Genomic DNA, 14,204 nt, shown 5'->3' on the forward strand with positions numbered 1-14,204 from the left:
ACTAGAGTAACACCTTTAGTAAAATCACTAAATTTAGAAAGCCTTCAGGACAGAAGACTCAAAAGTAAAGTAGCTATTATACATAAAACACTGAACCATAATCTTCAAATACAAAAACAAAATTTAATAAAATACTCTGAAAGACACAAAGATAAAGGCACATTCCTCATCCCATATGCTAGGACAAATTTGTACAAATACTCCTTCTTCCCTAGTGCTATTAGAGCATGGAATGGGTTGCCTAAGCTAGCCAGAAAAACCAGTGACTTGGCAGAATTTAAGTCATTGGTTAATATGCATGACTAAATGCATGACGTGTAGGACGTAATCATCTTCTTTTTTGAAGTAACGTCTGTATTATATAAGATAAGAAGATAAGTATAATTATATTTTGTAGTTTAGATATTTAAAATGATTGTTAAAAAAAGAAAACCATCACTTTACTTCAGGCTTTATTGCATTCACTATTTTCATTTAGAAAATTTGAACATATGGATGTCTTTTCTATTCTTACACACAATATATTAAAATCTCTTTTATTCTGATAAAAAAAAAGTGGTTTTATAATTTCTACAATTGAAGTTTTTTTTTGCTTTTTGTTTTTCTTTTTGGAAGTTGTTTTGGGCTTTGTGCTCCTTAAAGTCTCTTAAGTCTTCAAATAAAATACAAATTCTGTACAATAACTCTTTATATTGGTTCATATTCTCATTAATTTTTCACGGTCAATAATTTTAAAAAATTCCTTGCTGGCCAACAATTATTTAAAGAAAAATGGACAAACGGCAAATTTTGCTTGATAAGCCAGTTAGATGACTTTAAAAAAAACGTCTTTTGTTGTTTTTTAAGTAAACAATACAAACAAACAACATTGTCAAGATTCAAGGAATAAAAGGAGTTAACCAATTTACATATTTATATAGGGCACACATGCAAATTTATTTTTTGATAGAGTTAATTATCTTAACTGCTTGACTAGTTTTTAAATCTTTTTTTTTTCATTTAAAAAATCCAAACTAAAAAAAATATAAATAAAAAAATAAAAGAATATCTCATAGTGAGCCATATATACCTACTAATAAGCCATTGGCATATTTCTTTAGAAAAATTACCATATAAACAGAATAAAAGATTAGCAGCATTGGCATTGAACACATATTACCTTTTAAAAAAAATATTACATTAATATCATATTTGCGTGGGTTTATTTTGAACCAAATGAAATGGAATCTCCGTCAGGTCTTAGACCACTTTTAGAGACATTATAAAAATGTGGCATTTCATTCTAATTAAAAAGGTTTATTTCTTAATTTGCTATGATTTTATAAATGCTTGTATGATTATCACTCTTGTGTGTCCTAGCAGTATTTTTCCTCTAACCATCTTTTTTTCATTTGAGCTATAGATTCTTTTGTAAAGCAATGAAAAAATAATGTTTTTTATCAGTTTCTCCACTCTGCCGCACTGAGTCATTTATGCTGGGTTGTTGCTAGCAGTATAAATATATAATGGAATTAAGCTTAATATCGCCTGCAAGGCATTTAAAAAAAGACTCAACTAGCAATCTGAAGTAAAAAAAAAATGAAAAAGCAAATTTTACTTCAATGTTCTTCAATATTGCATTTTACAATTCAACACCTTTCATACTAAGTTAGTATATCACAGCCTATTTTCGAGACATTTTTTTTTCTTGAACTTACAATGTACTTGCAATGCAGTTAAATACTGCAATTTCCTTTTTTTTTTTTTTCTTCTTTTTTTTTTTTTTTTTTTTTTTTTTTTTTTTTTTTTTTTTTTAGCTACTTAAAAATTTCTTTAAAAAAATTTGATTAACACAAATTTTTTAAATGACAGGTTCAAGAGCACAGACATTCCGTGGAGCTTATGGTCATGGTTTCAGCTCTGAAGATTCTAGGAAGCTGACCTTAGAAAATGGTAAAATAAACATGTCCCAGCTAGCACTTCTTTTTAGCTTTCCAGAAAGAGGAAAAGCTGCTCTTTGTTTTGAGTCTGTTATGTTAAATCTCAAAAACTAACTGCTTTTGAGAATTCAATTTCTTCATATTCTATAGCATGCAAAGTTGCAACTGCTGCTTTTAATCTTCTCAAACCTTTTTGTTTTTAAAATTAAATTTTCAAAACTTTTTTTTTTATATACATACATCATTTTTAAAACAATTCATATGTCTTATCATGTACTGATATGCACCAAAAATAGCTATGGAAGGGAGGAAATTACATTGAAGGGAAATTACAATTTGATTTTAAAAAATTTTGTTCAAGTAACATTCATAGATGCCTACAGGTATGCATCTTGCATACTTTGTAAGCAAATGGACATAACAATTTGTGAGTATGGTTTATCATCTAAAAATATGCATTTCCCCTGCAAAAGCAAAAAAAAAAAATAAAAAAAAAGTTGCTGCTATCATATAGATTTATATATATATAAGTGTGTCAATGCCCAGAAATAGACTATTCTATATTATGAGATATACCTTTTTCGCTCGCGAAGATTTAAATTAATTTCTAGATCTAGAACTTACTGATGCAAATGAAACAGAATTCCTTACATTGTGTCAGTTTATTTCTAGACTGTATATCTAAACTTATTGGGAATTTATTGATTGTTTTGTTCTGATTTATTAGACTTTTATAGATCTAGGATTGCATTAAAAAGATTTAGGGTGACAGACACCACAAATTTAGGTAAATCTAGATTTAGAATAGTCTTGTTTTCTAGATCTAGATATGATCAGGTGTGCTAGAGAGAACTAATCTAGATCAAAGTAGATCTAATTATTGATCTAGATTTAGACAGATCTAGTAGGTTTAGGATCTATATCTAGATATCAGTAACTAGATCTAGATATACTCAAAAGTGTGCAGCAACTTCTGCCATCTCATAAAGAGATGTATTAATTTCCTTTCTTATCATTTATGGAATCTAAAATTTAAAAAAATGGCTTTTCTAACTTTATATTGATCTACTTCTAGATCTAGTATTTTACATTCAAACAGTGGCCTACAATGCCTTAGGATTGTTAAAATACCTTTAAATAGCATATGCATATTAAAACCTATCAACTGTTAATGAAGCTGCCTCTAGATCTAAATTTGATTTTTTTTAAACCACCAAAGTTGGGAGATAAAAAATTAAGAATGACAGATTGGAAGAAATAGCATGACAAAGAATTACATAAAGTAGACAGATCTATAGCTACCATTACTTATGACATGAAATCAGGGACATTGAAGGCTGAGTTTATTTACAAAAGAAATGTTTTTGCTTATGCAGAAAAAAAAGCATCCAATTCTTGATTCCTTGCGCCCTCCTTCAACACATGTTTTCTAAAAAAAAACTTCAAACATCAGAACCCAGAATAAAAAGCTTTATCTTATAACAGCTAGGGAGTTTATATATTTAGCAGACTCAATAGCCCAGATTCTATATTGCGAACAAGTTCAATGACTAATAAGGATTATCTATCTGAAAACAAATCTTCAATTTTTTTTATTAGTGATTGTAGAGGATGCCAAATTAAGCTTTCATTGCTGACTCTGCAAAGAATGATCTGAAAGAAGAAAATGTGAATGCTTTCAAAATGTGTTAAAATATCTCCAGTGTCTGCAAACCTTGTAAGGAAATCGCCCATTAACAAAACTAGATGTCACCTATCCAGCCAAGCAAACCATTGCATCTGGCTTAAGATTTTCTGTTGTGTTACTATGATCATAAAGTCATTGCCAAGTGACAAGAATAGCAACATTCTAGCATATCACTTCCCCCTACATTTTAGACCAGTTCCTTTGCCGTTGACTGTGATGGATAAGGGAGATAAGAAAAGTTTAGGACAAATACTAAATTTGTAAATATTTTGAAAAATGTACAGAATGTCATATTTTATATATTTAACTTTATATTTAACTTTATGCTATGTTAATTATTTGGATTGCTGCATTTCGTGTATGTTACATGCTTGAATGATTTTAGTCTTTCCTGAATATATTTCTTTATAATTAGGAAAATACACATTTGCCCCTCAAAATACATATTTTCAGGTCTGGAAATACTCGTTTCCATTATGCCATGTAGGCATCTCCGATACATAACAAGAAAAACAAAAAAAAACTAACTTTTGTTAAAAGACAATACCTTTTTATACAACTTATACAGCGATTACTTTGCTCACAATAACTCATGAATTTTAGATTTTAAAAAATAGGAACATGTTTTACTTCCTGAAGTCTGTTTATTTAACTCTTTAGTGAATAATTAAAAGGTGGACTTTCCACTGACGTGTTCAAGATACACATCTCCAGACAAAATTTAATGTTAAGATGATTACATTTTGAAAAATTATAATAGTCAACCAGAGTTTTCCTTGTGTGGCCTATTCCCAAAGATATACATAAACTCAAAATTTCCAAGAAAATAGTTAGACCTGTTCAGGTTTTTTATGATTCCTGTTCCCTTGAAGAATTTGCAAGCTGATAAGAGGAATTGTAAAAAATTCTAAGTATCTGCCTTGTAGGCACCTATGCACAAACAGTTTTTAATACAACTTTTAGTTTTAAGGCAGCTTGTGTTGTTTAATAGTTGTATGTAGATCACCAGTACTCCTGTGGTGATCACAATCCACCCAGCTCTTTGTTGACATAGTAACACTGATTGTAGTTTAGGCAGGCGACAAGCATTAATATCACCAGTTGTAATCATAAGTAATCATGTTTTACATGTACATTTTGTATGGAAGATTGTGGTTTTTGACAGTGCAACATACATATTTTCTGATTCCATATATGAATATTTCCTTTGACTTTTTCTTTTACCCAAATGTCATCTTAGTTCTTTAAAATAAAACTATTACTACATTAGGTCACTAGCTACATATTCACCTTAAAAAAAACATGAAAGCACTATTGTAAATTTAACCCATCATGCTAATATTTAAAAAAATCGCCTTTTTTAAACTGCTTTGCTAACCAAATAGTGGATGGCCTATGAGTTAATGTAAAAACACAAATTACTTTTGTTATCTATTTTTATTTGGAATTTTCTTGTAGTAATATTATTGTTTATATTTGCCTAGGTTATAGACGGTTAAAGGAAATAGGCAGCCAGCTTCGAATGCATCACAGTAGCATTGAAACAGCATTTGGTTTCTTTAAGTTGGCAGTGGCTCATAGATTCACAAGTGGAAGAAAGATGGAATATGTTCTGGCCTCATGCCTATATCTTGTTTGCAGAGTGGATCCTGGAGGCAGTGAAGATCTGGAATATATCCTTTAAACAATGTTCATGTAGTTTTGTTTAAGCTTATGATCAGGCTTACATAACTAGCTGCATACATAACATTTTTATTTAATTTAAAACTATTTTTTATATTTATCAACTGTCTGTGGTTGTATTTTAGTAAATGTAAGCCTTAACGCTCTCTGTACTGATGTTAATAGATTTCAGTGATTTAATACAGGTTAGTTGTTAGCATTCAATATGCTTTTTTTTTTGTGATAACAACACAACTTTATCATTTATAATTATTTTAAATCTATTCTTTTAATATTACATTTTAGGAAAACTGTATTTAGATAAAAATGAATTAAATAAAAGTTATTGTCAGCTTATTATAAAGAGTAAAAATTATCTCCAATACATTTGCTAATTTTCTAATATTGGATAAAGATTGTAATGGCTAAATGGTGCAAAATGTCATGTCGCAGAACATGATTATGAGTACAAATCCTGATTGATGCTACAAATTTAGTGATTTAACTCAAAATGATTAGTGTTTCTTTAGCACTTCAAGATAGAATTGAAACCTGGTTTTCTTAAAATATACAAATAACTAAGTTCCAACATCCCCTGATGTATGGGGAATGCTATTTCATATTTGATCTTTCTGTAAGATTAATAGTTCAGACAGTGACAATGCATAATCTAAAAGCAGCTTTTCTGTCCAACTTGGGCATCCCGAGACATGACATTAAACTGCGCTCCTCTTTCCTTAGCACTTTTGGAGCTCAAAAGTGCCCTACTTCTTTTCTATCATTGTGTCTGCCTCCTCTTTCTCAGTCTGCCTTCATTACCCATCACTCTGTCTACTTAACTTTAAAATCTCCCTATGTCTTAGACCAGTCCGTTTGCAGTGGACTGAAACGGGTAAGGGGGGATAAAGAGATCCTGGTATTTGAGTAGGTGTCTATCCGAGGATAAACTACCACAATACAGTAATTGGCTCTACGTTCTTCTAGACCTGAGGCCCAGATGGCCCACTAAGGGTCAACTGGTTGTCACGCTGAGCTACCAGCATAGGTCATCAACCTATGCAGGAGGGCAGTGGCTGGAGGGTCAATCAGGGAGCAGCTGTATCGGACACATGTCCGATGCAGCAGCTGACTGAGTATAGCACCAGTGTAGCCCTGGCAGGCTCATTCTGGACATCCGAATGGCCCATCCCATTGTTGGACTCGATGATGGGTGGGGAGCACAGGTGCTGAATTACTACTAATGACCATGGACAAAAACCCCCAAAAAAAACTAGAGGCGAAAAAGGAGGAGGCCACAAGAAGCTGTACTACCTGGCCATCAGGTGCACAGAAGAGGGGGAAAGCCTGACAAAGATGAGCCCTTTTCTCATCTACAAGGGACTGAAGTCAGTAGTGGGAGAGCCCAAGAGTGTATCTAAGCTGCACAAGTCATCAGAACTTCTCGCAGAAGTTGATAGTAAGATACACTCTGATGGGCTTCTATGATGCAGAAGAATCTGTGATCTCCATGTGGAAGTCATGCCACATAAAGAGTCTGAATACCAGCAGAGGTGTAATCAGCTCTAGAGACTTGCTGGAATGTTCCGAGAAGGAAATAGTGGATGGAAGGGAATTGAAGGAGTCACCCATGCCCAGCACATTACCAGGTGCAGGGATGGTGAGGAGGTCAAAACTGCCACTATTATCCTCACATTCGGAATTAGGACACCGCCAGAGTATGTGAAGGCAGGATACCTATGAGTTCCAGTGAGGCCCTACATACCTAACCCCATTAGGTGCTTCAAGTGCCAGGGTTATGGACATGGTGCGGCAGTCTGCAAGAGGAACACTGTGTGTGCCAGATGTGCTGGAGAGGGTCATGAGGACAAGGGCTGCACAGCCCAGTTCAAATGCCCAAACTGTCATGGTGGCCACTCAGCCTACTCCAAGGACTGCCCTTTGTGGAAACAGGAGGTTGCTTTGCAGGAGTACAAGGCAAGAAATGGATGTACCTTCAGCCAGGCAAAATCGGCTGTATTGGTCCTACCTAATGGCCAATTCGGCTTGACAAGACCTACGCCCAGGCTGTGGTTAAGATAGGGAAATCCATAGCCACACAGACGGACACATTGAACCCCACCACCCCCTCCAGCTCCTCCAGCTCAGAAGAAAACACCACCAATGAAGACACCTCCAAAGAGACAAGGAAGCCCTGTTGTCATGCTAAAGAACAGGTTCTCTGTGCTCGCTGATGAGAGCATGGAGACTGAGCAGCATGTCAAAACCAACACTCCAGGAGAACCCGGAGACATTATGTCTGACTCAGGTTCTCCTCAGAGAACCCAGCCAGACATCCCAATCTCTAGTGAGTTAGAGGTTGACCATCTCCCTAAGGGGAGAAATCAAATCAAAGAAGTTACCCGAAGTGAGGGAGGAGGAAAAGGGGGGTGTCCTCTTCTTCCAAACCCAATTCTAAAAATACAAAGTGACTGGAATAAAGGGAAACCACTCTGGGGGCCTCCCAAGGCCTAATAGCTCCAAGTAGGTTATTTAGAACAAGCCATGAATTCCAGGATTATGCAGTGGAACTGTAAAGGCTTCAAGTCCAATTATGAGGAATGCAGCTACTGATGGACTTGGAGACTCCTGTAGCTCTCTGCTTACAGGAAACATTACTGAAAGATAACATCAGTTTCCAAAGCTATAGCACTTACTGCAGGACTGTTGAGGATGCGGAGAGAGCATCAGGTGGAGTCTGTATCCTTGTGAAGGACAGCGTCCCCCATGAGAGCGGAGAGTTACAGACCACACTTTAGGCCGTAGCAGCTAGGGCAACCATACAGACATGGAGAACCTCATAAAACAACTCCCTCTGTCCTATATAATTCTTGGGGATTTCAATGCCCATAACACTAAGTGGGGGTCGAGCAACACTGACACAAGGTCGTATGGTGGAGGATATCTTCCTCCAACATGATTTATGCATACTTAATGATGCACACCGATCTACTTGCACCCAGGGACTGGATCTCTCACATGCATTGACCTCACCGTATGTGTCCTCGGACTTCTGGACGATTTTAAATCGTCAGTAAGCAATGATCTACGATGAAGTGATCACTTCCCAATCATCATTGCTAACAATCTCCCCTCATTGGGACGACCTCAGTGGTGGAAGCTGAACAAAGCAGACTGGAAACAATTCCAAAAAAGATGCTCCGTGGATATCACAGAAAATATCCTTAATGAACAGAATCCAGCTGATACCTTTGCAAGCAAGCTACTTGATATTACCTGGAAAGTTGTTCCCCTAACCTCTGCAAATCCAAAATGGCCTAGCAAACCATGGTTTGACACAACTTGCAAAAGTGCTATTGGCGATAGGAAAAAATGGCTGGCTGCATTTCTAAAGAACCCTTCCCAGAAAAATCTAAAGCTATTCAGGATAGCTAGAGCGAAGTCTGGATGCCAAAACTTCTGCTAGAGCGGTTTGGAAGGTAGTAAGGCGAATCAAAGAGAAAGAATCAAATACAATAGGGCATTTGAAAAACCAAGGACGAACTGTTACGTCCCCCAGAGATTTAGCTGACTGCCTTGCATCTTCAAAAGCAGATAAATCATCCACTGCACACTACACGCCAGAATTCCAAAAAGTTAAAATAAGGGAGGAAAGACACCCCATTGACTTCTTATCAGAGAACAATAAAGATTATAACAAACCATTCTCACTTGAAGAACTGAGGGACTCGCTGGACAAATCACATGACACAGCGCCAGGAGAAGATGAAATCCATTATCAGTTCCTCAAGCATATTCCCGAACCCTCATGGCAACCCTGCTAAAAATCTATAACTGTGTATGGCAAACAGGTGCTTTCCCAAACAGCTGGAGAAAAGCCACAGTTATACCGATATCTAAACTGGGAAGAGAGGGGTCTGACCCAGCTAACTACCGCCCAATAGCACTAACAAGCTGCTTCTGCAAAACCATGGAAAGGATGATAAATTGAGAGAAATAAAATAATCTCCAACTACCAGTGCAGATTCCGGCAGTGGCGGACAATAACTGACCATCTGGTAAGGCTGGAAGCTTTCATCAGAAATGCATTTCTTAGACGAGAACATCTAGTAGCTGTATTTTTCGATATAGAAAAGGCTGTGATACAACCTGGAAACATGGCATTCTACGTGACCTGGAGCTTATGGGGCTTAAAGGACACCTTCCCTGATTTGTGAGGGAATTCCTAAAGAACCAGAAATTTCAGGTTCGATTGGGCAACTCCACTTATGACACTTATGACCAGGAAATGGATGTACCCCAGGGCAGCATTCTCTCAGTAACCCTGTTTAACATTAAACAGCATTATAAAGGCTCTGCCCCCTGGCATAGAGTGCTCTCTGTATGTTGATGATTTTGTCCTTTTTACACATGGCAAAAACATGAATACTTTTAGAAAGAAAATTACAATTATGTTTAAATAAAATTCAAAATTGGGCAAATGATAATGGTTTTAAATTTTCCGACTCCAAAACAGTTAGCATGCATTTTTGTAATCTAAGGGGAAACCATCCAGACCCTGAACTATTTGTATACAAAAAGAAGATCCCTTTTGTGAAAACTACAAAATTTTGGTTCCCTGTCATTTCATCCCCGGTCACTTCATCCCCAGTCATTTCATACCCTGGTCATTTCATACCCTGGTCATTTCATACCCTGGTCACTTCATCATCTGATTATTTTATCTAAAAATAGTAATTGTTAAAATCATGAAATCAGCAATATTTATTTTTATTTAAATGTCAAAAAGTGTAACACATTCGATAAGAATAAAATAAAAATTAAATGCCATTATAAACTATAAAAATTTATGTATAAATATAGAGGTAATTTTAAAAAGTGTTATTCTGATATGGGTAAAGTCAGCCTTTATTAGCAAAAAAAAAATAAAACCTTATTTCAAGGCTAAAAATGGCGCGCCCAATTTCAAGAAAGAGCGATTGAAAAATAAAATAAAGTGAAACATGGTCGTACTTCCACCACACCCTGGCCTTTGGTGATAAGTTATCAGTGGCACGGTCATTATTATTCTAATCGCACTTCTATCTCTCAAAAGATTTCCACTACTTGGCCTTTGATGATAAACCTTGGCCATTGAACATTACGTCATGCGCAGGATAATATTATAATATTACATCCCTCACATCCAACAGAAGCACTATAACTAAGTACACACTCAGATTTACAATATATTATAAGATTTCTCATGAAGAATTTAAAGTGGAAGAGGAAACACTATAAACGCATTAGTAACATGTCAAAAAATATCAAAAAGCATTCTACATAATCATATTTATACAGGGGCGGACTGGGTATCAAAATCGGACCGAGCATTACCATATGAACTGGCCCACAAATGAATGGCATGTCATATCATGGGCGTTGCCATGATTTTTTTTTGGGGGGGGGGGGATTTTTTTCTACCCCCTCTGCAATGTATATGTATGTAATTAATCTTCATTGCATTCTGACCTTTCATTATTTCTGGCGTTTTTTTTTAGCCTGGAATAGGTTCTTCTTTTAATTAGTGAAAAGACAGTACACGCCAGCTAGGGAGACTGGGGAAGCGCTGTGAGCTTCCCCAGCTGTTCGCCCCGAACCCAAGCATTATTTCCGTTATTTTAAGCTTTAAAAATACATATTCTGAGGTATCTACAGTGCAATTAGCTTGCTACTCTTCCGCTAAAAAATTCAAAAACCAAATCTACTATTCACTGCACTTAATTAATGGAGTCCAGCAACTGGTAGAAAATGGTAACTATAGTTTTGCTTTAGTTTTCATATTGAAGCGGAAGGATAACCAAAAACCCCTTTTGGCTACACTTAGGAAATTCGGTGGCTGTAGTTTGCTTAAGTTGGCTGCACTGGGGCATTAAGTAAAGTTTCCTTTTTAGACAATGAGGTCTGAGGTAAGTGATGATTTGAACCCCCCACCTCTTGGCTACACACATATTAAAGGAAATGTTTTGAAAAATATATGCTTAAACAACTTGTAGCAAAAGTCAATAACAGCCTAGACCCTCACCAATTTGCATACAAAGCAGCTAGAGGAAACGAGGATGCCGTTCTATTGCTTTTGGACCAGCTTTATAAGCATCTCAATATACCCAAAACACGAGTACTCTTCGTAGATTTCTCCTCGGCTTTCAATACCATACAGCCACATCTAATGATAAACAAACTGACTAACTTAAATGTAAGCCCTTACTTACAAGCATGGGTTCTAAACATTTTAACCCAACGCCCTCAGTATGTTAAAGTCAACAACACCAAATCGTCAACTCGAGTACTATGTATGGGTGCTCCACAAGGTTGTGTACTTTCTCCTGTACTGTACACTCTTTACACTAATGACATAAGAAGCATCTATGACTCAGTTTAACTCATAGTCAGTCTTATTTCAGGAGATGAAACTCAGTATCGAAGCTCGATAGAAGAGTTTACAAACTGGTGCACCAACAACTTTCTAGAACTGAATGTCACAAAAACTAAAGAACTTATAATGGATTTTAGAACGAAAAAAACAAACTATACGTGAACTGCAAATAAACACTACATCTATAGAACAAGTAAAGGCATATAAATATCTAGGCGTTATCATCAACAACAAGCTTTCATGGGAAGACCACCTTGGAACTCTGACAAAGAAAACAGCCCAGCGACTCTTTTTTCTATACAAACTCAATAGCTTTAAACTAAACAAGAAGATCCTTGAGACTTTTTACAGCTCGACTATACAAAATCTGCTAACATACGGAATAACTTGTTGGCAAGGCAACGTCTCATCTAAACTGTTGCGACATCTAGAAAACATCATAAAAAAGCATCAAAAATTACACTCACAGCATTACCACATTTAAAGGAACTTTTTGAACAAAAGTGCCTAAGAAAAATCGAAAAAATCTTGGAACACAACGGCCACCCGCTCCATCAGAACTACGTCAGGTCGTTGCGAAGTGGGCAACTGCTGTCAATCAAAACATGGTAAAGAGAACAGTTCTGAAGGACATGTTGTCTCATTCTGTTGTGTCCAGTCCTGAGTCGTAAGATAAGATGTTGATCTTGTCAGGATAGCTTATAAAAGGCATCATCTTTCTTGTGGTTCGGATGAGAGCTTGTCGATTTCTCATTTATTTTATTTACTATTAGTTTCTTCGCTCTTGCCAAGTGTGTCAGCCTTCTCATTTCCTTCTAGTTCTATATGTGCTGGTATCCAATGTATATGTTAAAGAGCTAATTATCGCCCCAATTTTCTTTCTGCGTTATATTAATGTTTTCTAACTTAACCTTTATCATCCCGATTTTTCGTTAACTGGAAATGGAACCATCAAAAGACACGGGAGGGAAAGAACCACCAAAAACGGAGTACCATCTAATGTCCATGCTGACCAGAAAAATGATTAGGCCAAACACAACCTCGAAGACATCAAAGCTGTATTGAAGTTCATGCCGCTCGTGCATAGCAAAAAGTACGCTCTAACATTTTGCAAGTGATAATACGTAGGCTACAGTGTATAGTGTAAATTTTTAAAAATTCTTGTTGAATTTCAAACAAAATTAAGTGTAATAATAATTTATTTATTTAAAAAAAAAAAAAAAACGTGTTCGGGCATCTGTGTCTCGCTGCTGTCATTTTTTTTTTAAGTTGTCTGCATTTGAAATTTTTTTTTCTTTGGTTGCGACCAGACTGGCCCACCGGGCGTTTGCCCATATAGCCAGTCCGCCCATGTATTTATATATTAGATGAAATGGGGGCTTAAAGTCAAAGCCTTAACAGCACAATTAAATAATGAAAAAAGAAAATATTTAATTGGGGATGAAATGACCTTCACCAAGTAGGATTATTGCTCATGCATAAAAGAAAATGTTAGAGTAAAAAGTCTCATCTTTTCTCTTGTTTCAACCAATAGGTAAATGTTCATGTACTGGGTAGAATCTTTGTACAGCTTGCAACAGAACTATCACAGAATATCAGAATAGTTGGTATGTTATTTTATTTATGATATTTATATTGTTAATCATTTTTTGTTAATAGTATTTTGCTTTTGATCATGATTATATTATAAATAATGATCATTTATCAATAGATTTTAATTAAAAACAAAAATCATTTGTATGTTTCTACAGATCCTATAATTTACATTAGACGTTTTGCTAATCAACTACATTTTGGAGATAAACTTAATAGAGTGGTGGAATCAGCATCTCGCTTGGTAGCTAGGATGAAGAGAGATTGGATGCACACTGGCCGTCGTCCAGCTGGACTTTGTGGTGCAGGTAACTCAGTAATCAATTTTTGCATATTTTAAAACCAACCTTAGTTTGTTACATTTAAATATCATTTTCTTGTTTATGTAAATTGTACACTAGAAGTTCTCAAAATCCTTGAGTAGTTGCCATGTAATACCTCACCTGACTTTGACAAGACTTACTTTTGCTTTGTGCTATTCTGAATTGTGTAGATCTCAAGTTGCATTGATTAGATGTAAATAATGGACTCTTTGTCTTCGCATATATAGCAAAGATCATTAATGCACAAATGGAAATTTTTAACACTTCAATTAAATAAATCTAAAAAGAGAATAGTTATATCTTTGAATCACAAAATTAAATTCACATGAAACCTGGAACACAGATCTGATTTATGAATTTGTAAACGTACTATTTACATTAGATTTTTACCAAATTAAATTTTTACTACCTCTACTATTTTAATGATTTGACTATGGAATTTGGCCCTTGTTGTGTGGAGGGAGAGTGGCCCTTGAGGCCTAAATTGTGCCGATGTGCCCAAATCAAAATCAATCAAACCTGGAACACTTATCTCAGAAAGGCTCTAACAATTTTCCTAGAAATTTAACAGTTGATGTATATCGCTGAGAAAAGAATTACTAGCTTGG

At 35.5% G+C, this 14,204-nt stretch overlaps 1 protein-coding gene across 9 annotated transcripts in view; it reads left to right on the forward strand.

Annotated features, from left to right (window-relative positions):
* LOC106057125 (transcription factor IIIB 90 kDa subunit-like) overlaps nucleotides 1-14,204 on the forward strand; it is a 63,885-nt gene that overhangs the window by 25,396 nt on the left and 24,285 nt on the right. For all 9 annotated transcript variants that reach the window (XM_056024491.1, XM_056024493.1, XM_056024492.1 and 6 more), the window contains exons 3-7: nucleotides 1,852-1,932; nucleotides 5,091-5,279; nucleotides 5,443-5,474; nucleotides 13,215-13,287; nucleotides 13,432-13,581. In XM_056024491.1, coding sequence (XP_055880466.1) covers nucleotides 1,852-1,932; nucleotides 5,091-5,279; nucleotides 5,443-5,474; nucleotides 13,215-13,287; nucleotides 13,432-13,581 — 525 coding nt within the window. The remainder of the gene's footprint in view (nucleotides 1-1,851; nucleotides 1,933-5,090; nucleotides 5,280-5,442; nucleotides 5,475-13,214; nucleotides 13,288-13,431; nucleotides 13,582-14,204) is intronic.

The sequence above is a fragment of the Biomphalaria glabrata genome, chromosome 3, assembly GCF_947242115.1.
Source record: "Biomphalaria glabrata chromosome 3, xgBioGlab47.1, whole genome shotgun sequence".
In the NCBI taxonomy this organism is placed as follows: Eukaryota; Metazoa; Mollusca; class Gastropoda; family Planorbidae; genus Biomphalaria; species Biomphalaria glabrata.